Below are 20,594 nucleotides of genomic sequence, written 5' to 3' on the forward strand. Positions count from 1 at the left end.
GCACCACAGAGTCATCGTGTTGGAAAAAACCTCCAAGATCACCAAGTCAAACCATCAACCCACCAGCAGGACCACACTCACTACTAAACCATGCCCGCAAGTGCCGTATCTTCACATTTTTTGAGGTATTCTGAGAGATTCCAAGACTTTGTTCAAATTATCGTTTTATTATTTTTCCCCTCGTGCTGTCACCCAGTGAGAGGTGTTTCCTTAACGTTCACCTGTGCTCCTGTCGCTGTCATTGCCATGTGCGTGCCCAGCCAAGGAGTGCTGGATAACCTTCTGCCTCCAGGAACTGTGAATTCAGGAAGGGCAAACTTGCTGCCTCTGGCTCTTGGGATGGGCGTTGAGACGGACTCGAGAGGAACTAACAATAAATGACTTTACGCCTACCTTTACCACTTGCTGCGGCACAAACTGCTTTTACTCCGCTGGCTTTTAGGCTAAATCCAACCCGCACCTCCCGCTGTTAGAACCGCGGGGCCGTGTGACACTCACGGCACCGGGACATTTGTCGGGAAGCAAAAGCGGCGCTGGGGGCTCGGGGCCCGGCAGCGACCCCCGGTCCCGGGGGAGCGGCGGGGGCCGGGCCGGGGCGGGGCGGCGGCGGCGGCGCCAATGGGAGCGGGCGGGCGGCGCCGGGCGCGGGCGGCGGAGCCTCTGGGCGAACAAAGAGGGAGCGGGAGCGGGCGGAGGGACGGCAGCGGGCGGGGGGGACAGCCGGCCATGCGGGGCCGGCGGCCGCGGTGCGGGTGAGGCGGGCGGCGCTCCATGGCCGGCGGCTCGGGGTGAGGCAGGCGCGGGCATGGCGGGCGTGAGCTACTCGCCGCCCTGGTGGGTGAGTCTGCTGCACCGCCTGCCGCACCTCAGCCTGCGCTGGGAGCTCACCGCCGCCGACTTCCGACCGCACGACGCCGAGTACCAGCAGGTGAGTCTGCCCGGGGCCGTGCGGGGCGCGGGGTGCGCGCCCCCGGCCGTGAGGGGCGGCGGGAGCGGGGGCTCGGCCCGCCCGGAGGCGGAGGAGGAGGAGGAGGAGAAGGGGGCGTGCGGCCCCCGCTGGGGCTGCCCGGGTGGGTGGCCGAGGGCGCTGTGGCCCCCCTGCTCCCGGAGCAGGTGCCCCCGCAGGGCCGGGCGGACAGGGCTGGGGCGGGAGGTCACCACCCCGAGCTGCCCCCAGCCTGCCCGGAGCCCGAGTTCTTCTTGGCAGAAGCTGAAATTATAGATTGATAAAATCACTGAGGTTGGAAAAGCCCTCCAGGATCAGCGAGCTCAACCTTCGACCCAATGCCACCGTGTGCCCGCTGACCCGCATCGCGAAGCGACCCCTGGAGCGGGGCAGGAGCCAGGGGTGTCCCGGCCGCTCCCAGCGCTGCCCGGCCGAGGGCACCGTCCCGGCCTGGAGCCCCTGGGCTGCCCGCAGCCACCGTGGGCTGTGCCAGTCCTGTGCAGGCTCTGCTGACCATCCATCCCCTCTGATTGTGCCAGTCCTGTGCAGGCTCTGCTGGCCATCCATCCCCTCTGATTGTGCCAGTCCTGTGCAGCCTGCACTGACCATCCATCCCCTCTGATTGTGCTAGTCCTGTGCAGCCCGCACTGGCCATCCATCCCCTCTGATTGTGCCAGTCCTGTGCAGCCTGCACTGACCATCCATCCCCTCTGATTGTGCCAGTCCTGTGCAGGCTCCTGACCATCCCCTTTGATGCCGCCAGCCCCGCAGCGAGGCCAGCAGTGCCTTTCCAAACCGGCTGCCTGCCTGCTGGAAAACAGATGACTTAATGCACGAGAGTGGCGTTAGCATCAAGTGCACGGGAGGATGCTCGCAGAATACTTGTGTGCAGCTTTTTTTTTTTTTTTTTTTTTTAATGCTGCTTAGCCTGTATCCTGTGCTTGGTTGGCTGGGCATGTAATTAAAATGATTGTGGAGTGAATCTGTGTGCTCCAACATCTGTGTTCTCTGCTGTCATCTTGGAACAGAGCTGCAGTGACTCTGCTGCCTCGTTTTGCCACGGTCTCTGGTTTTGAAAACACCATTTTGCTTTTCTGAACATACTTGCAGTGTCCTATATACACAGCCTGCTATCATGCACACAGGCATCAAGGCTAAAGCATCTAAGCAGTTCTTGTTTATCCTAGAAGTAGAAGGTATTAGAAATACTTTAGGAAGCAGTATGTTTTGGCTTTTTGTTCTAAACAGATGAACAGATCTGAGGACTGAAGCTAGAGCAAAATGTGAGAGATATATTTAAAGAGCCATGGGTAGGTACAAAGAAACATCGTTATACCAGCAAGTCAAAGGGACTTTTGAGCTAACTTTGTATTTTGAGGCTTCAATTTGTTAATTTGTTTTAGTTCCCTTGGCTTAGCAGAGTTCAAGATGGCCACATGCAGATGTAACGCTGCACAGCAGCTGAACTGTATTTCCATGACCTCAGAGGGTAGCTGCCTTTAAAACAAGGGATATGCAATCCTGGAGATCAGAAGTTAAGAGTTCATTGAAAGATCTTCTTGGGAGTGTGTTATCATGAAATAAGCACTCAGTGACCTTTTGAATAGACAGCAGATGTACCAGTTTTCACTTGAATTGCTTAAAAGCATTCCTAGCAATAATCTGGGGTTGTGTTTGTTTGTCAGATAATTTTTCAGCAGTAATCATATTCCCACTTAAAGCCTTCTGCTGCTCTCCTCCTGTGTAGCTGCCTCCCCTCCCTTGATGACATTAAGGACTTCTTGCACAGCAGTCAATGGCCTTTTAAGTCTTAACATCAGCTCTCAAGAAAACATTTTATCAAATCCAAACTCCAATGTCTGCATTACTGAGGCGTCTGTCATCAAGAGAATGGTTTGAGCAGCAGCAGCTTTGCTGGTTTTGGTGTTGCTGAGGGGTAGCAAGCAGGCTCCAGCAGCACTGCAGCCTGTGCTATCAGTGCTGTGGTTATATAACCACGCTGCTGTGGCTCTGCAAGTTGGCTCTGGAGTTCGTAGGCACATAGATTAATTCTAATGCAGTGAACCAGGGAAACTTAATCCAGCACTGGGAACTGTAATGATAAATGCTCTCTTGTGCTTTAAATGCTTCTGAAGGCCTTTTGGTTTGAATTCTAGATTTTTTAATGGATTTGCACCCCTTGCTCTGTGTGCAGCCTGTGCTGGCATTGTCTTCCCTTATCTTTAGGAACCTTTTGTATTTAACAGGTGAGATCATATACATCCTCAAAATTAGGAAGTCCATTTTTTAATTTTAACTTTGGCTTATTTTTCTTTACTTTGTAGGTCTCACTGCTGCAAATTGTGTATGTTTTTGTTTTCTAGTCCATTAGTGATTGATACTCTGATTTTTAAGTATGAACTATTAAACTACACACTGCATTTGATTTCCCCAGGGGGTGAGGAGAGGTCAGTGGGGGGAATGCTAGAGGAAGTTTATGGGCACAGGTAAGGGCAGAGTGTCCCTACCTGTGAGGAAGGATTGCCTTTGCTAAACTACATGGCTCCAATTCATCTGGGAGCTGGACTGTTGTCATAAATAGCCATACAGCTGGGCTCAGTGTCCAGTCCCATTCTGACGTGTTTTGAGGAAGGAAGCAATGTACCCTTTCTGATTCCTCACTGCTTCTCTGGAAAAGATTTCCCAACCCGTGACCACAGGAAAGCAGCACTTTCCTTATAAAACTCTTTTCTTCAGCCACCTTTTAGTAAATACCCACCTGTTTGTTGTACTCCTGTTTTGATGATGGGCTTTGGAATTGTGCATCAGCTGAACATCCCACTGCAGCCAGCAGTGGCATGCAGTGGCTTGGCTTTGCATGTTGTCCTGTCACTTGTTGCAGTGCCACGTGCTGCTGCAGGTGAGGAGGCTGCTGCCTGGAGAGGCTTTGCACCTCTGCCCAGCAGGATTAGTGTAATGCCAAGCTGCTCTTCCCCTGGAGCAGCAGCCCAGCCATTGTGCCCTGAAACCTCTCTGAAGGAGGGCAGATAAGCACATGCTGCCACTCTTTGAAGTCCAGGTCTTTGTTAAGTCTTCTGGGACCCTGGGTGATGGGGGATGTCTAGCAGGATGTGGATGCAATGGCTGCTCCTGCTGTTCTGTCCCCAGGAGTCCCTTGGCCAGGGCAGCAGGGACGCCTGCTGTGTGCTGGGCTGCCTCAAGGCTGCAGCCATTGTGTACCAACCTACTGGGGCTTCCTCCTTTTGTCTGAGAGCATGAGAAATGCTCATGGCAGTGCTGCTGCCAAGGGCTGAGATCAGTGCAGCTGCAGGTTTTGGCTGCACACCTTCTTCACCTGAGTCAGGCTCTAAAACGCTCTCTCTCTCTCAGTATTATTTTGCTCTTTATCTTCTTCCACAGCATATCTTGTTGCATTAGGTTAGAGCAGTGTGTGTGAGTGTGGAGGAGCAGAACAGATCCTTCCCCTCTGGACTAGATTGTTTAAAAATGTACGTGTATCCTGATGTCCTTCAGATGCTCTGCTTCTGCCACAACAAGCAGTACAACCAGCTGTTTTCTTTTTCTGGAGGAATTGAGGTGAATCTCCATGTAGAATGAGCTGGGGTTGTGGTCCTTCTTCTGCAGGAGTTTGGCATGCTGGTGAGTCCTATCAGAGCTGCCTTCAGGTGCCACTTGCAGGACTTGCTCCATAGTCCTCCCTACAGAGGATCTTATCAGACCAGTTCTTTTCCTAATCCTCCCATGAATCATTGGGGTTGAAAATATCTTGATATGAACAGCTTTGTTCTGGCTGTATTCTCATCTGAGTCATACTGCAGTGCTCTGCAAAGCCTTTTCATTGTGTAGTGAGTCACAAATTCTAGAGTGAAGGGAATGTAAAAATGGAGCAGAGCTCCTGTTCCTTCTGACAGCATCATGCTAACACCAGTTCAGGTCTCCCTGCCTTCTGCTGCTGATCAAATCATGATGCTCTTGCCAGTGCTGTCCACTTACTTTCCAGTTCAGTTGATTGGCACAGTGAGATGGTCCTGAGACTGCTGCTGTCACTAGTTTAATTTATTTAGCAGTGTAAGTGACTGACTTAGCTGTGTGGCATTGAATTCACTTTCTTTCTCAGGGTAGAGTTGCTTAAGAGCCTTGAAGTAGCGTGGAGGTCATGTGCTGGAAAGAAATAGAAAAGCTGAATAGCTTTGTAATACAGCACAACAACAGGTAATGGGATATCTGCTCCAGTCAGGGTGTCTGTACCCTGACAGAAAAGGAGACTATGGCACTTTATCTCTGGAGTCTGACTGTGGGCTCAGAAGTGCCCTGTGAATAGTGATGGAGAAAAGAGGCTGTAAAAGCCAAACCACGGAGCCCTTTGGAGTTTCTGCTTTTTCTTCATTGCTGGAAACTGACGATGTTGACACAAACCTGTGTAAACGCAAAGGTTATGTGTGAGTCAGGCTAGAATAAAGAAAAATTCTCCAGCATCTTTGAAACTCATCCCTTGCACCACTTCGTGCCTTCTCAGTACAGTCAGAGCTGCAGATGCATGGTTAGTAGGTGTAATGGCAGCTGTTTGTGCTTTGGACGATGACTGATGATTGATTCACACCAATTAAGATGCAGAGTCGTGCTGAAGGAAGCAGTGACAAGAGCAGGGACATGCTCTAGTCCTTGGCTTTGAGATGCTCTCTTCAGTGTTGTCGCCCAGGAGTTTCCTATCATGCATCTGTCAGTGCTTTCATGTCATAATGTTCTTTTTCTCCCTCTGTACGTGTGCTGAGAAGGGATCCAGCAGGGAAAGGTGCTGTGTAAGCCCAACAGAGTCTCTAATCCAAGGCATGTGTGTTTGAACCCATAGCCAAAGGTTCAGCAAGGAATTAATTCTGTCAGGTACTTTCTGGCTCTGTGAGGCTGTTTCCCCACACATAACAGCTAACGTTGTCTTTGGAAGTGTTTCTTGGCTGGAGAAACATGATGGAGCCCAAACTGCCAAAAAACTTGGATTATAGAGATTGTTTTAGAACTTCCTCTACTGTACTGGCATCTTATTTCAATTTTGAAACCAAGAGTCTTTCTGTAAATTGGAAACATGTGTATTAGTCAAGTTGGATGACGTGTTTTTGTCTAGTTGGCTCAAAGTCAGAGGGTAATGTGCCTTTTTTAAAGGGGTTGGACTGAAGGTTTCTTTCTTTCAAGAACAGATGGACCCCTTCCAAGGTCTGATCAGCTATCCTGCTGTAGCACCAGTTTGCTCATATTTCCAGAAAGGTTAAGTGACCCCTGTTAATAGAATCCAATGTTTTCTGATGAAATTGAAGTTGTTTTTATTTTTTTAAGAGCTGCTGGTAAATTCCCTCTTCCCTTTACTCATCAATGTCGGCTGCATGAGTAACCATGCAGTAATGCCTCCCATCAGCAAACTGGTGCTGTGCTCTGACTCTTCTCTCTTTGATCTGGAAGAGCCTTTACTGATGAGCAGCACCACAATGAATAACCAAAAAGGTAGAACCAAGGCTATTTTTGGCTGATTTTTACCAAAGGTAGACATAAAATGTTTTCTGTTGACCATTCATCCAGTCATGCAGCAGCATATGGTGTGCAGAGAGGAAAAAATTCCAACTTTGCCAGCTTTCTGTCTGCAGCCTTGCTTTGTTTTGCTGACCCATGCTGTGCTGCCACGTTTTCAGATGCTCTCCTGAGACCTGGCAGTTTCTGGAAACACTGGCTGTAGTTACCCTGCTCTAGTCAAAAAAAACAACTGTTCTAAAGGTGTGGTTTTAGCAGAGTACACAGGGGTAAAAGGTGTCTTGGAGAAATGTGAAACACTTTGTGGTGCATGAAGGAAAGGAGATGCAGGTGAGTGTGCAAAGATGTAAACTCTGCTCGCTCACTTCCTCTGCGTGGGATCCCAAAACTATTCATCCTGCACAGAGAAGATGCTGGTGCCAGCCTGGTGAGCTTCCCAGCCTTAAGACACATTTATGGAGCATGTGGTGCCCTGAAGGCACCGTGCTGGTCTCAGCTGCAAGGATAGAACCAGAGCTGAAAATGTGTCTGGTTGTAGTGGCCAGCCACTGGCACCCTGGTGCTTCTGCACCTACACAACATTTGTCTTCCTGAGAATGCTCCATTTTTATCCACATGAGTGTAACACCATCTGACTCCTGGTCTGCAAAACCTGATCTCTAGCAGTCTGGAGAAAGGGGTAAGCAAATTTAGTTCAGTCTTAGCGTGTCTTGCCTCTTTTTGTTCTTTTCCCCTTCATGCCTTTTTGAGCAGAGGAACATCTGTGGTCTCCAGGTTAACAAAGTGCCTTTGTTTAAAAGTTGATCCAATGAAGCAAGCAGTGCTTAAAGCAGATGTTGATGTGAATTTTTAGTGTTCTTTACATTTTGTTATTAGGGAAAGTGAGAAATTCTCACCCAGAAGAACATATCCCATTAGGCATGGCTCTGGAGATTAAGGGCACGAAGTCAGGTGCTTTCTCTGACTTAATCCCAAGGCTCTGAATGTGGATTAAGGGGCTGTACCACAAGTCTTCTTGACCTCTTACTTGTACTTTGGGATTATATTTATTTTGGAACCTGTAAACAAAACCCTGTCCATTGAGTACAAGAGAGAGGAAAGTTATGGGCGCGTGTCTCATCAGCTTTCTTGCCCTGCAGAGCAGTCAGTCAGAGGAACAAGCACTCTCCAACCCCTTGGAATTTCTGTCTTTTTTTTCTATTCTTTCTGTTTAATTTGGTTTGGTTTTTTCCTTTCCTTTTTCTCCCAGGACAAGGCTAATTTTACACCATTTCTTCTGCTCCCCTGCCCCCAGCAGCACCCACTGATGGAAGGGTGAAGTCCAGAGCTGGTGGTGTTTGTGTTGTAGGGCTGTGCTGTGGCAGAGCTTGCACAGTCACCCCTGGTGTGACACTCCTGTGCCTGTGAGGATGGCTGTGCTGAAGGGCCAGTGATGATGGCCAAAGCTTCTCCTGGAGTCATTCTTTCACAGGCTTTGATGTCCACTGAATTTGCTTGGGTGGCTGCAAGCAAGCAGTGAGTAAGGTGGTGCTCACTCTTAATTTTCTTAGGGTGGAGAGGAGTCAGCACCTCGTTTGCATTAACCTCTTGGTGACTGTCAGTTCTCTTCTTGCTCCTGTTTTAATTTTCACTAGTAACTTTTCCACCGGTTATGGTGAGATTTCCCATTCCCCTTGAGTGAGTAGGAGAACTTGGCTTGTTTTCAGCTGAATGTGATTCCCATAGCTGGGGGAAGGGATGTGATGTCTGGGAACTTATTTCCTTTGAGATTCAGATGAGACCTGAGTAACTTTGGAATATATCAGGATTGCCTACTGCACTGAACCTCAATTCTCACTTTTAAGACATGAATAAGACTCATAATACTCAGGAGGTGGTAATAATAACAATAACAACAATAAACATAATATAAAAACAACGACAACAATAATAATGCCCAAGCCCAGTAACTTTACTCCTCTCTTGGCAAGGCTGCACTTTCTGGGGATGTCATCCTACCAGTTCTTAGTTTTAGCTGATGACAATGATTAACAAGACAGATGAGCTAAAATCAAGGAGGATCAAGTTCATGCAAGGCTTCTAGTCCTGGGGATGCATTCATATGACAGTCTGAAAAAACAAAAAAGTCATCACTGTTAGAAATCCTCTCCTTTCCTCCACTTCAAGGGGTAACTGATGTGTTGCAGCAGTGAAAAACTGGAAATTGGTTACATTTATTCTCAAACCATAAGTTATTTTTGATGCATGGCAAAGGGGTCTCCAGGTGAATAGTGGCTGTGGGGCAGAGCCATGCTGATGCTATTTTTTTTCTTTTTTTTGTATTAAATAAACTAGGAAAGAACAAAACACAGAGCACTTTCATGTTGCAAAAGCTTTCATTTCAAACTTCTTTTTTTTTTTAGATTTCTGCGTAATGAGCCACTTATAGTGTTTGAGTCTGATCTTGTAATTGTGAGCTTTAGGGTTTGGTAAGCTGCAAATGTGCACGTTTTTGCAAAGTAGTCATTTGTGTGCTAAGGCTTCAAGGCTATTCTCTTGCAAGAAAAAAGAAAAGTAGGTTAGCGTGCAATCCATGGCCACAGCAGTTGGTGTAACTCAGTCAAATGCTTGTGCCATTCCCTTCTCCAAGCACTGGGGAACATAAGGGTAACATTTGCAATAATGTGTGCTTTCACATGCTTATCAGGTTGCTTGCTTCAGCAGATGTAATGAGTGCCAGCCCTCTTTTTAGTTATTATTTTAACAAATGAGCGGTTTTTGGTCAATGGTGAAAGCAGCATTGAAGCCATCCAGGGAAAGAGCTGACACTCCCCTTTGCCTTCACTTAAACTGGAGCTGCACCCTCGGATTTTGATTTCCTCGGTCACCACTAAATGCTTTTTCTGGCTGATATGGCTCAGAATGGTGCCACACGTGCATATGCATGAAAGCCCTTTGTAGTGTGAAATTAGGGATGAAAGATATTGCTAATCAGCCCTAACAATGCAGGACTTATTCCTGGACGAGGGGAAAAGGGAATGTGGGGAATGGATGTTTCACAAATGTGTAACACATTCAGACACGTTGTTATGCCAGTGTTGGTGTCTGTGCACGGACGCCCTTTTCAGGCTGTAAAATGCTGCTGTTCATGCAGGGAATTTAAACAAGCCTTCTATTCAAGGCCGAAATTCAAAATAACGCCAAAATCCAAATGGAGGCACTTCAGTTGCATAATAGTGTCTGTTACAAGGAGGCCTTGGTGCAGGAGATGATGTAATGCTCCTTAAGATAAGGCCCAGGCTGGGGATGGGGAAAAAGGGAAGATGGTGTCAGTGACAGAGCCATTAAAAGTATTGCTAATGGTATCAAAGCTTTCCATAGGGTGTTAATTAGCAGGCTTGAATAATTCCAAAGTTGATTGTGTTACAACTGTACACGTGGAAAAAAACTGCTCAGTGCTACCTGTTTTCTCTGATCATGATCGCTTTTTCCCTGGGGTGAGCTTTCTTGAAGTTCAACAGTGTGCTCAAGTTCCTGTAGCTGATAAACTGGTAATTTTGACACTTGCTCTAGGAGCTAAGAATGCCTCAGTCTGCCAAAGAGGTGCATTCTGCTGCTTGCTGAAATTGTGATGCTTCTCACAGGGCTGTGCCTGGAGCCTGTTCCGAGGCCTCTGGCAGCTTGTTATTTTATTTCCTCCTTAACTTTGCGGTTCATCTATACTTATTTTCTTTAGTTTAGGAGTGGTTTATGTTGCATCCTCACTGCAAGTGCCTCCAGACCGTTTTTGGGCCGGCGTGGTCAGAGGGGGCACACAGGGTTGCTGCCCTGCCTACGGCCAGCCCCATCCCCTTTCTCCCTGCCTTTACAGTACTCACTCCAGGAAATGCTGAGAAAGTCGGGAGTAATGGAATTCATGAAATTCAAGCTGTGCTTCAATGAAAACGTGTTTTCAATTTCTGCCTCCTCGGGAGCCTGGGACTGAGCTGTGACTGTGGGGGCTGGGGCCGGATGAATGGAAGTGCCGGAGTCAGCGCTCTGCGGAGCCTCTCCCGCATCTCGCCGCTCTCCCTCGGCATTCAAAGGCTGCTGAGAGCTTTGTGGCAGCTTCAGGAAGCGTTTTTGTCTTCAGCTGTCCAAAAAAGCCCAGGCGTTTTCCTGCTGGGTTTGATCTGGCGGTCGGGGTCTGAATGACAGTGACATGTTGGAGAGGAACGTGATGGGGGAAGCATCAGCTGCGGGTGGCTCATCCCCCCTCTCTGCTCTTGATCCTGCTCACGGTGTCCTTTGAGTGTCCTGCAGCCGATTAAGGGTGAGAATTATAATGGTGACTCAAAAGCCTTTGGTAAAACTCATTAATTCATTCCTCCTTTAATTAGACACCCAGCCATGGGCTTATAATTATCAGAGCCCAGGAAGGTTTGCAGCTGTAATAAGCTGTGCTGCATCAATTGCAGAAATCGTGGATTTTTGGCAAATGCAGATATGGTGAACTCTTCTCAGGTCTGGTTTTTGGTGAGGAACATGCAAAGGCATAGAAATGAAAGCAGCAGCTGAGTGTGTGTTGTGGCTGACCTCTGGCTGAATCTTGCCTTGTGGTGTTGAACTGAGAGGAAAGGGTGGAGCTGTCCTGCTTATAAATATTTTTTTTTTCTTGGGAGGTGTAATAATGTAACTTTCAAAGAGAGAAAAGAGGAAGGAGAATCAAATGAAAATACTATCTTAATATGGAATATTGTATAAAACCTTTTGCACCCAGTGGAATTACACTTTTGGAATAAGTGTAACAAGAACAGCTGCAGGCATTGCACACAGCACCCGTTTTGCTTTTTGGAAGTTAGGGAATAGCCGGGTGTTCTACAATGAAAAGTACCAGGTACTTTTTTTTTTAGTCTTCTGGGGGAAGAAAATCAATAGTGAACTTCTATTATTTTGTAATGTCTTCTTGTTTCTGAAATGGGAAGCAAGGTAATTTTCAGAACTAATTTGTGCAGCTCACCCCCAGCAACAGATGATTGGGATCTTCTGAGAGAAGCTTGTGCTGCTTCTGGTACCTTTGAAATGCTCGTGGGTTCTTTTCTTTTGCAGAAGAACAACTAGAGGGAAGGCTGAAAGGATTTCAGGGAAAAACTTATTTCTACTCTATTGCATCCCTGCTTGTAGTTCTGATCCTTGTGAATGCCATGGTAGACCCTGATAATATGATCTCCTTTTAGCATTGGACTGACAGGCTGTCAAGTGCAAGCAATCCAAAAAGGCACAGACCTAGGAAGAGGCTAGGGATGGAGATAGCTGGCAGCCACTGGGCTTAAACAGAGATGATTGAAGAGATAGGCTTCATTTTTTAATATTTTTTTTCCTTAGAATTTTTAACTTGAGTAAGGTTAGAATGGACATTTTGGAACATTTGAAAAAAATGGGAGCTGTTGCACAAGAGTAGATCAGAGGTACTGCTAGGCAATGGCAAGTATTAATGTTCATGTTCCCTTAAGAGGGAAACTGTTTCAATTGGAGTAGGTGGCAGGAAAAAATGGATCAGCTGTGTTTTGGGTCTTTTTCTGTCTGGATTTAGTGGAAAGCACAGATAGTACATCCAGTGAGGATGGAATGATTTGTTTGACACTTCTGTAGCTAAACAGAAGTCTTTACTTCTGATGAGGGTGCTATTTTAAAACCACTGTACAACGCTTCTTGTGTGCCTTTTTGTATTACAGTATGTGGCTGCTGCCTTCTGTTTGTCCCTCCCATCCTCTCCCCACACAGTCTGAGTTATTGTTGGTTTATGAGACTGAGTAGTGCCTGGAGCTTGGCTGGAACTGGGCTTCATCCCTGGCCTCTGAGGTCAAATATGCCGGGTCAAATATGCTGGCCTTTCCTTATTTCTGTATATATTTAAAATTCCTACAGGTTGGACAACAAACATTGGATCAACCTGAATGGACAAATTAACTGGAGCAGCAAATTTACAAGGTTAAATATTGCCTTTCAATCTCATAAGTACAACTTGATAAATATCCTGCTGAGGTTCCTGGTTGCTCTTGGAGCCCATGTTCTGGGGCAGGTTTTGTACTCCAGCATTGAACCTCTTGATCACTGCAGAGATTCATTTTTTTTTGAGCTTTTTCAGCCTGACCCGCTGCAAACTAAAAAATCTCTTTGAGCACAAGCTCTTGAGCATTTTAAATGCTCCAATATGAAATGGCAAAGTGCAGATGATGAATAGGAAATAGGTCAGGTGCTGTTGACAGAATTCTCCGTGTGGACAAGCGGTGCTCTGGGAGCTGCTTCCAAGGTCTTGGAGGAGCTGTGTAAATGATCATGGATGCTGGGAGCGTTCTGCTGAGGTGTAAATAACAAGGTTGGACAGTTTAGGCTGGCTCTGCTGTTTTTATTAGTGCAGCTTGGCTTTTGCCTCGGGTGATGTGGAGGTTATGGGAGAAGGAGGAAGGGACAAGCTGTGAATTTGCCTCCTCTCCCAGCAGAGCATGATGAGAAGGTTTGGGGATCTGGTTACCCTAATCCCCCCTTGGCATGTTAATTCTTCTTGTCTTTCTACTTGTATCTTATGTCTGAAATTCCTACTGAGGCAACTGCTTGCTGGGTCACGTGTGTCTCACTGCAGTGCCCTTTCAACCTTTTTTGTGTGCATTTTGTTGCAGCTATTAGAAATCAGTTGCCTGCCATGGTATTTCATGGCTGTTAATTTTTTTTCCTCAAGAAAATGTTGCTCTGAGATATGGCTGCTTGTCCTGCTCCTGTCCTAACTACATTTACTGGCTATTTGCTAGATGTGACATCTTCTGCCTGTGGTTGACCCACCTCTTAGTGTCCTCTGCAGATCCAAGTTCATTTTTGTGGCTAGATCTGAATCACCTTCTGCTGGTGGGAGGAGATGAACCTCTTGGACCACAGCAGTGACAAATACCACTGGTGAAATGTAGTTCTGCAGGTGTAACCTATGGGCTAGACTCTCATCACTAACTCAATTATCAGGTTTGGTTTACATGTGCTGGCTCCAGCAAGGGTGGTCTTGGTTGTGTGATGCAATAAATTAAACACAAGGTTCCTAAGAAAGAACCAGTTTCCAGGATAGGCTGTGAATGCTCTTCAAGGTTCAAGTTCAAACCAGGTGTGTCTGTTTTTTCTCTGCCAAAGTGAAATTTTCTGCTTTGTCAGATGTAGTGAATGTTGAGCTTCCTTTCTAACATCTGTGCCTTCAGCTGGGATTCACCAGCAGTTTAGTTCTTTACTTCCTACTCACAAACACATCATCAGCATTTCTTTGATACTAAAGCTAGTCCTACAAGGCTGTCATCCTTGAGGATGTGATCAACTAGGCTTTTGTCCCAGAGCTGTGTTCAACTAGCCTTTGACATGCTGTTGCCTTCCAACAAGTCACAGGTCATATCTCCTGGGAAAAGAGAGACCTGAGTGTTCTCTGTGTAGCTGCACTCAGACCTTGGGCAGTGCGTGGTCATGGCCTCGTGCTATGAATATGGCTAACTGTAAACAGGGCTGAGAGCTTCTGGAAACTGCTCTTTTCCTCTTAAGAGCAGGGCATGTGAAATGGAACCACAGCTCTGCTCTAGTGCTGCAGTAAGGAAATAGTACATGGCGAAAAGTTTGATGTTAACTGCAAGTGATGTATTCTTTTTGTAGTCAAAACGTTAGCTATGCTGGGATAAGAATCTTTTCCTTGGTACACCTGTGGCTTGGCCTGTGTGGCTCTTTGTGTTCCAGGACAGTATTTCTGCTGATGTAGATGATGAGCTGATGGCTGGAGGAAGAGTCCGTGTGTGTGTGCACATAGCATCAGCTGGGGAATGGTGCTGGCCACTGCATGTGGCCATCAACGCTGCACTTGGGCTGCTGGTCCTGGCACAGTCCTGGCTGTGAAGATCTAAAGCTCCTCCAGTGCTGCTGAGTGGGGTCTCAGTCGGTAGGAAAGCATCTCGTGTGATTCCCAGCTGCTCACAAGGAGCAGGGTCTTGTCTTCAGGCTGTTTATGTTGCACTCCTTGCTATCCTGCATTTACCATCCAGGCAGCAGCCAGATAACCCCCCAAGCTTGTGCCCCTGGTAAAAAGGCTTCCAAGTGGGCTTGCACATTCCAGGCACGTCCTGGCTCAAGCTGCGTTAGTCATGCGTCTCCCCGAGCGTGTCAGAGCTCAGATCTGTCTCTCCTGCTGCTGCTCTCCACGTCCATGCTCTGTAAAAGACAGTAATCAACAAAAGGGCACTTGGAGTTGTGGAGCCTGGTTACATGATCCTGTCACTTCTTTCACCCTGATCTTCAGAGACAGTGTTTGGAGTGCAGAAAGTATTTTCAGGAGCCTGGGAAAGTGGCTGGGACTGTAGGACACTGCCTCAAATAAAATAGTGGCAGCCAGTGATATGGAAGTGAAAAATATCTCATTTTTTAGGAGAAAACCACATGAAAACTTGATGCCATGCTATTCCTCATGATCGTATTCTGTGTCTGGAAGCTGCTGCTAAAGCTGCTAGTCACTACATGTGGGATTGCACTATCATGTCTTCAAATGTATGCAAAAACCTGTTCATGTGCCTTCCCTTACATGCTTTCCACCTGAGGGCATAATCCAGTGACAATACAATCACTTCCATAGCAACCAGCCTGTCATAAACAGGATTATGGCACCTAGACAGGACGGAGGCACAAAGAATTCAGGAAAGAGCTGCCCCCTCCTTACCATGGAGCAAAGCAGGGTAAATGGTGACCTGTGTGTGTCACCCTGGGAGCAGGGGAGGAGGAAGGGCACAGGTTCACGTGTGTGCTGTGTCCTTAAACTGGTGTGACAAAGCCTTGAGAAGGTGAATCTGTGTCATTAGCAGGGCAAGGTAAAGCCTGCAGAGAGCCTGTTACTGATCTCTAGGTGCAAGTGCACCAGGCTGCATTGGCTCAGCTAATGAGATTAAACCCCTGAAGGGACACATTCTAGCCATCCCTTGCCTTCCTTTTTTCCACTTCCCAGTCATGGACACTCTTATCCTCCAGTCTGCAGAGGGTAAGGTTTGTCTGCTATAAAGTACTGCATTTTTTTCCCACTAATGCTGTCTGCAGAGTTAAATTAAAATACTTTCTCAATACACATTCAAGCTTGCACTCTCTTTTAGTATAAACTTGAGCTGTTTTATTGTCACAGATGATGGGAAGAAGCTGCAAAATCAAAAGCTTCTGTCTTTAGCTCCTTCTGCAGAGAAGACAAATAGTGTCACGTAATGTTCTTCTGCAGCCCCATAAAGGAAAGAGAACTACTTCACTTGCACACAGTTACTGCCAGTGGTATTGTAGTTGGTTTTATGCTGCATAGATTTAAGTGAGAACAGTTACTGAATGCTTTGTAGGAGTGTTTGAGCAGCTGCTCTGCTCTACTTTGTTCTGCAGTTTATGCACCACTTGCTTTTGCTCAATAAAAGGCAGCATGAAAACACGGGAGTTATTGCAGATATTTGGTCTGTGGCTTCAGGGTATCTTATCATGGGGCTGGGCAAAGCTTCTTTCTAGTGAATTGCTCTCAGTCTTAGCAGCCTTTGGGTGATGTAACCAATGACTCCATTGCTTCAGTCAGTCAAAAGTACTGCTTGGCTCTCTCCCAGGAGCTTCAACACCTGCTAAAAGGGTGAAGAATTCTGGCCAACTGCTGCCAGCCCTTAAGTGCTGTGAAAAGCCTCTTGTCAAAGATCCAGCTTTCTGTCCAGGTTGGGAATCAGGATAATGCTCCCCACGAATCAAATGGGCTTGGTCAGAGCAGCTCCAGCTCTCTGATGTTGCTGAACTACTTTTTGTAGTGATGGTGTTGTTAGAGAGCTGAGTTTGGGGAAAGGGAATACAAAATTGCTGAGGAGGACATGACTCTCTTTATTGTATTTTTACTACTGGTCCTGCAATCAGTGAGGTCTGACAGCCCCAGCTGATTAGAGAATAAGCTTCAGTAAGAGATGCTGTGAGTCCTACACTGGGGCAAGTGGGGTTTTTTGTTCCTGATTAGGATTCTCACCCAAAATATATTCACAAATGAGGCTTTAAATATCTGTCTATAAAGAATAGAAAGAAAAATTTCCTGTAGGGAAGGGAGGATCTCAAGCCTGAGATATTTCAAGTACAAGTTGAGGGTATGGTGTGGCCTGGCTTAAAAATCTGTATAAAACTACTCATTCAGAGTGAAACACCTGGTTCTCTTTTGTGGCAACCTTTATGGGAGAGTTCATACATAGCCTGTGGTTTTTCTGCTTTACACACTGGTGAATCCCACTTTGGGACGATGTTCCAAGCAGGCAAATTGCAGATTTGCACATGTAACAAGGTATTTGGTGCTTCAGAAAAACTGTCTGCAAATGCAAAGTTGGCCATGAAGGTAACTGTAGGTATTAGTGCTGAAGGTTGCTCTAAAGCCCAGGAATGTGGTTCACTGGTCAAGATAAGGTGGCTGAAAGTCCATCCAGCTGCAGCAGTGAACTGAAAGACACTGAAATAAAAGTAAACACAGCAGGCAGATAGCAAATAAATAACTCAGCACCAGTTCCTGATGTAGATTTGATGAAAATGTGTTCCAGGAACCACAGCAGCAAGAAAGGGTGATATCATGTATTTCTGCATTTCTTATTCTGGAACCTCTCACTGAGAATGCTGATTTTTAAGTAGCCTAATTTAATTTTTAAGTAGCCTAATTTAATTTTTAAGTTTGTGTCAGTACTCCCTGCAGAACTGATAAATGCTGTTTGTGTTGCTGTTAGTGGAAGTGTCCAACCTCAGTGATGATGCAAACATACAAAAGTCATTTTAAGGCACCACGAGGTGTGTGTTGAATGATAGGCCAAAAATCAGAGCAACCACAACCTGCTCATAGCAGGAAGGACCCACTGCTCAGATATCAATGGCTGTGGCCTGAATATTGTATGGGAGGCTGGATTAAACAATCCTTCCCAGGAATTTTCAGGCCAGGACTCTCTCCTGACTCCCTGTTGCTTCAAAGAGCTGCAGTAGATGAGTGCAGGGTAGTAAGTGGAGGAGGCAGCTGCTGTTGTCCATTGGATTTCTCCTTCCTTTGCTGGATCCCTCCTCATAATTCCAGTTGGAATGCTGTGGGCTGTGTTTCTAACCTGAGATGTGAGGCTTGAAACAGCAGAGTGAGGAGTCTGTGCTCCTGGGCTTTGATTCTGAAAGGCACTGTAACCCCAAATCTGCCAGTCAGTAGCTGTGAACACATTAGGGAAGGATTAAGGGTCTGGTTTGTGGGTCAGAAGTGCAAGTCCCTCCCAAGGCCAAGTGAGGACCTGGTGAGCAGGAGCACTGGAGCCTGTTCTTCAGCAGTGGATCCTTCCCTGGGGTGTTTCTGGTGAATCCTGCCCTGGTGGCTGCGCTGGGTCAGGGCTGTGACCACAGCAGCTGTTTTGGCTGGAGGAGCTTTTCCCTTGGGTGGTTGTGCAACACTTTGAGCTTGGCCTGTCAAGCTCTTCTTCTCCTGCACTTGTGTCCTGTGATTCTTCATGGATAGAAAGCCTTGGTGGCAGAAATCAGACACAGAAATACACAATAGTTGCAGTAATCTCTGCATACCTAAGCAGGGACAAGAGAAAAAGGAGTTAGTGGGAAGAATAGCTCAGGATTACACTGTGAGGGGGGAGCTATCAGCCAGTTTTGGATGTGAAAGAAAATCTACTTCCTCCTCCTATTTTATAGTTCTGGCCTCAGTGAGCAGTGTTGTGGGCCCTCTGAAGGAAGGCTCCAGTGTGTTTAAGGTTTCAAGCTCAAAGGCCAGGACTGCTGGCTGCTGAGGCTGTCTGTTGGTGGGAGGATGTGATGCTTTCAGGATGCTGAACTGCAGTTGTGAGATGAATTGTCTTTCAGTGGGTGGAGAAGGGGGAGAAGTCTCCATTATCAACAGTAAGTGTCCAAAGTAGCTCAAACTTCCCAGTGAAATACACAGTGAAAAGTTGCAAAGGGTAAGTTTATCACAACCGGAGAAATCAAATTGCAGTCAGTACTTCCTATAAAAGGCACAGCTTTTGCATCTAACTTGTGGGGCTCACTTTTTTCCTGGATAAAAGTTAGTGTTTAGTGCAGCTCATGGCATTATGTAAGTTGTGCATCTCACAGAGCATCTGGAGGCCTTTCAGGATGAAGGCTTTCCCTGGTGGTCAGGGTGACAGGAGCAGGGGAGCTGCTGGCTCTGCTGACTCTGGTTAGCAATCCCAAGGAAGGAAATCTGCTCAGAAGACAGAAGTCAGCCAGAAACCTTTTATTTTCTGGTTCCTGATTTCTGCTTCTTGATTGAGCACCCCAAGATATTCCAAAAGGGAAGTTCAACACAAAGCCTGCCATGTTCCACACTTTTCCACCCAACTCTTGGTGCTGCAGGCACGGGGACTTTGTGTGACAAACCTGTGGCCAAGTGACACATGGCTCTGACAAGCTGTGGGTCTCTGAAGCAGCTAAAGCTCCACGGGGCATGTGGACCTGGCATTTCTGCCTCTCAAACTGATCCAGGCAGTGTTCTGCTGGGAGGTAGAAGCTTTGCAGTAATTTCTTCCCCAGATGTTAGCTGCTGTGCAAACAAATGTTGAAGGACTATTTTCTCACAATGGTCCTCTATCAAGGGTGCTTCAGCCTTCACCAGTCACAGGATTAGCATAACAAGGGTGGTTTGAAGCAATGCTGATAAGAGCAGAGTGTTTCCTGCTAGAATTATGATCAAGCAATTTATAATTCTGCTGTCTTGCACTTTTTTCAATCCCGGACTTAAAAGGAAAGCTTTGTCTGCCTGAAGTGTCACCACTTCCTCTCCTGCATCTCTAAAGTGCAGAAGGGTTTGGTGCTGTCCAAGTCTGCAGTGCACAGCCTGGGGCTGGTGCTAGAAGAGGTCACACTTCTGGGAACTGCGGAGCATTGCAAAAATATTTCCTCCCTTGTGCTGTGTTTGGAAAGATTGTTTTTTCTAATAACCCAGATAAACTGCGTGTTCTCAAGTCCTGTGTGGTTTGAGTGTTTTGTTGTTGCTGGTGGTTTTTTATTGAGATTCTTTTTGCAACATGCAGGTGCTTAGATACACTCAAAGAGCCCAGGAGAAAACTTTAGTGTTGTCATTTTCCTTACAAGTTAGATGGGAGTTTTGAAGTTGTTTTTAAAACCTCCAAACAATCAAACCCAAACATCTTTATGTTGTAGAAATCCATGCAAACAAATTGACTTTAGGTTTGTCTGTGTGTACACTGAAACCCCAGGAAATCTCATGGTTGTATGGAGCCCAAACTTTGCTGCAAGGTTTGTACTTGTGATCTGAATCTCTGGAAAATGAGTTTGTTTCTCTACAGAGTTGCAAATCTCTTTTTTAAACATTATATGGAGGGAGATTCTGACCATTGTCTGTAACTGTGTGCTCAAAGTCCCCTTTGCTTTTTAATGACATTAAAGACTTTTTTTGTCCCGATTTCCCATGGAATGGCATTGCTGTATCAGTGCTGCAGTGCCAGGACCTGTGTGTGGTGGTGAAACTGCATCCAGCACCCATTTGGAATAAATACATTTATATTGCTTGTTGAACAAGATCAAGAAATGGATAGTACTGTAATTTAACATACACAGCACAATTTAAAATTAGATTTGGGCTGTGAACATGGATGTTTGTCTATGATAGGCACCTACAGGCAGGACCTCAGCAGAGAAATAGTGCAAAATTCTGGTTTCAACACCGGGTCTTTGTGCAAATGGCACCTAAACCTGAGGTCCTGCATGGGCAATTCCATCACTGATGTGACTCTCCCATGCCTAATAAAGTTTCCAGCTTTAGATCTTTTAATCACACCTGTGTGAAGTGGAAATCTGTGGTTCCTGAGGTCATGGCTCAGGAGGGTGGCTGGAACATTTTGCACTCTGGGGCTGCTCAGTGATAAAATCAGGGGACTGCCCAGGCTGGAAACAGGTTTCTCACTCAGAGGCAGCTCTGGTTCCAGTTATAGTGTAACCAGGCCTGGAATGCACAGGAGCAGCACTGCCAGCCTGGAGCAGGGTGTTTGAACAGCTGCCCAGTGAACCAGACTGAACATCTGATCCAGGCATGAAACACTGGATATTTGTGGCTGATTAATTGTTATAACCCTGGCCTGGCATAAACCTGGCGTGGAAACAAAGTCCC

The 20,594-nt window shown here is 46.6% G+C and overlaps 1 protein-coding gene across 3 annotated transcripts in view; it reads left to right on the forward strand.

The window, feature by feature from the left end:
* Positions 1–691: 691 nt before the first annotated feature.
* The window catches only part of TTYH3 (tweety family member 3), a 76,105-nt gene continuing 56,202 nt past the window's right edge, over positions 692–20,594 (forward strand). Inside the window, exon 1 of one of the 3 annotated variants that reach the window (XM_071443947.1) lies at positions 692–928. In XM_071443947.1, the coding sequence (XP_071300048.1) occupies positions 806–928 (123 nt within the window). In that variant the 5' untranslated portion in view covers positions 692–805. The remainder of the gene's footprint in view (positions 929–20,594) is intronic. The other 2 variants (XM_071443945.1, XM_071443946.1) reach the window with 2 other exon arrangements.

The sequence above is a fragment of the Agelaius tricolor genome, unplaced genomic scaffold, assembly GCF_023055355.1.
Source record: "Agelaius tricolor isolate 1412-34295 unplaced genomic scaffold, bAgeTri1.0.p SCAF_19, whole genome shotgun sequence".
Taxonomy (NCBI): Eukaryota; Metazoa; Chordata; class Aves; order Passeriformes; family Icteridae; genus Agelaius; species Agelaius tricolor.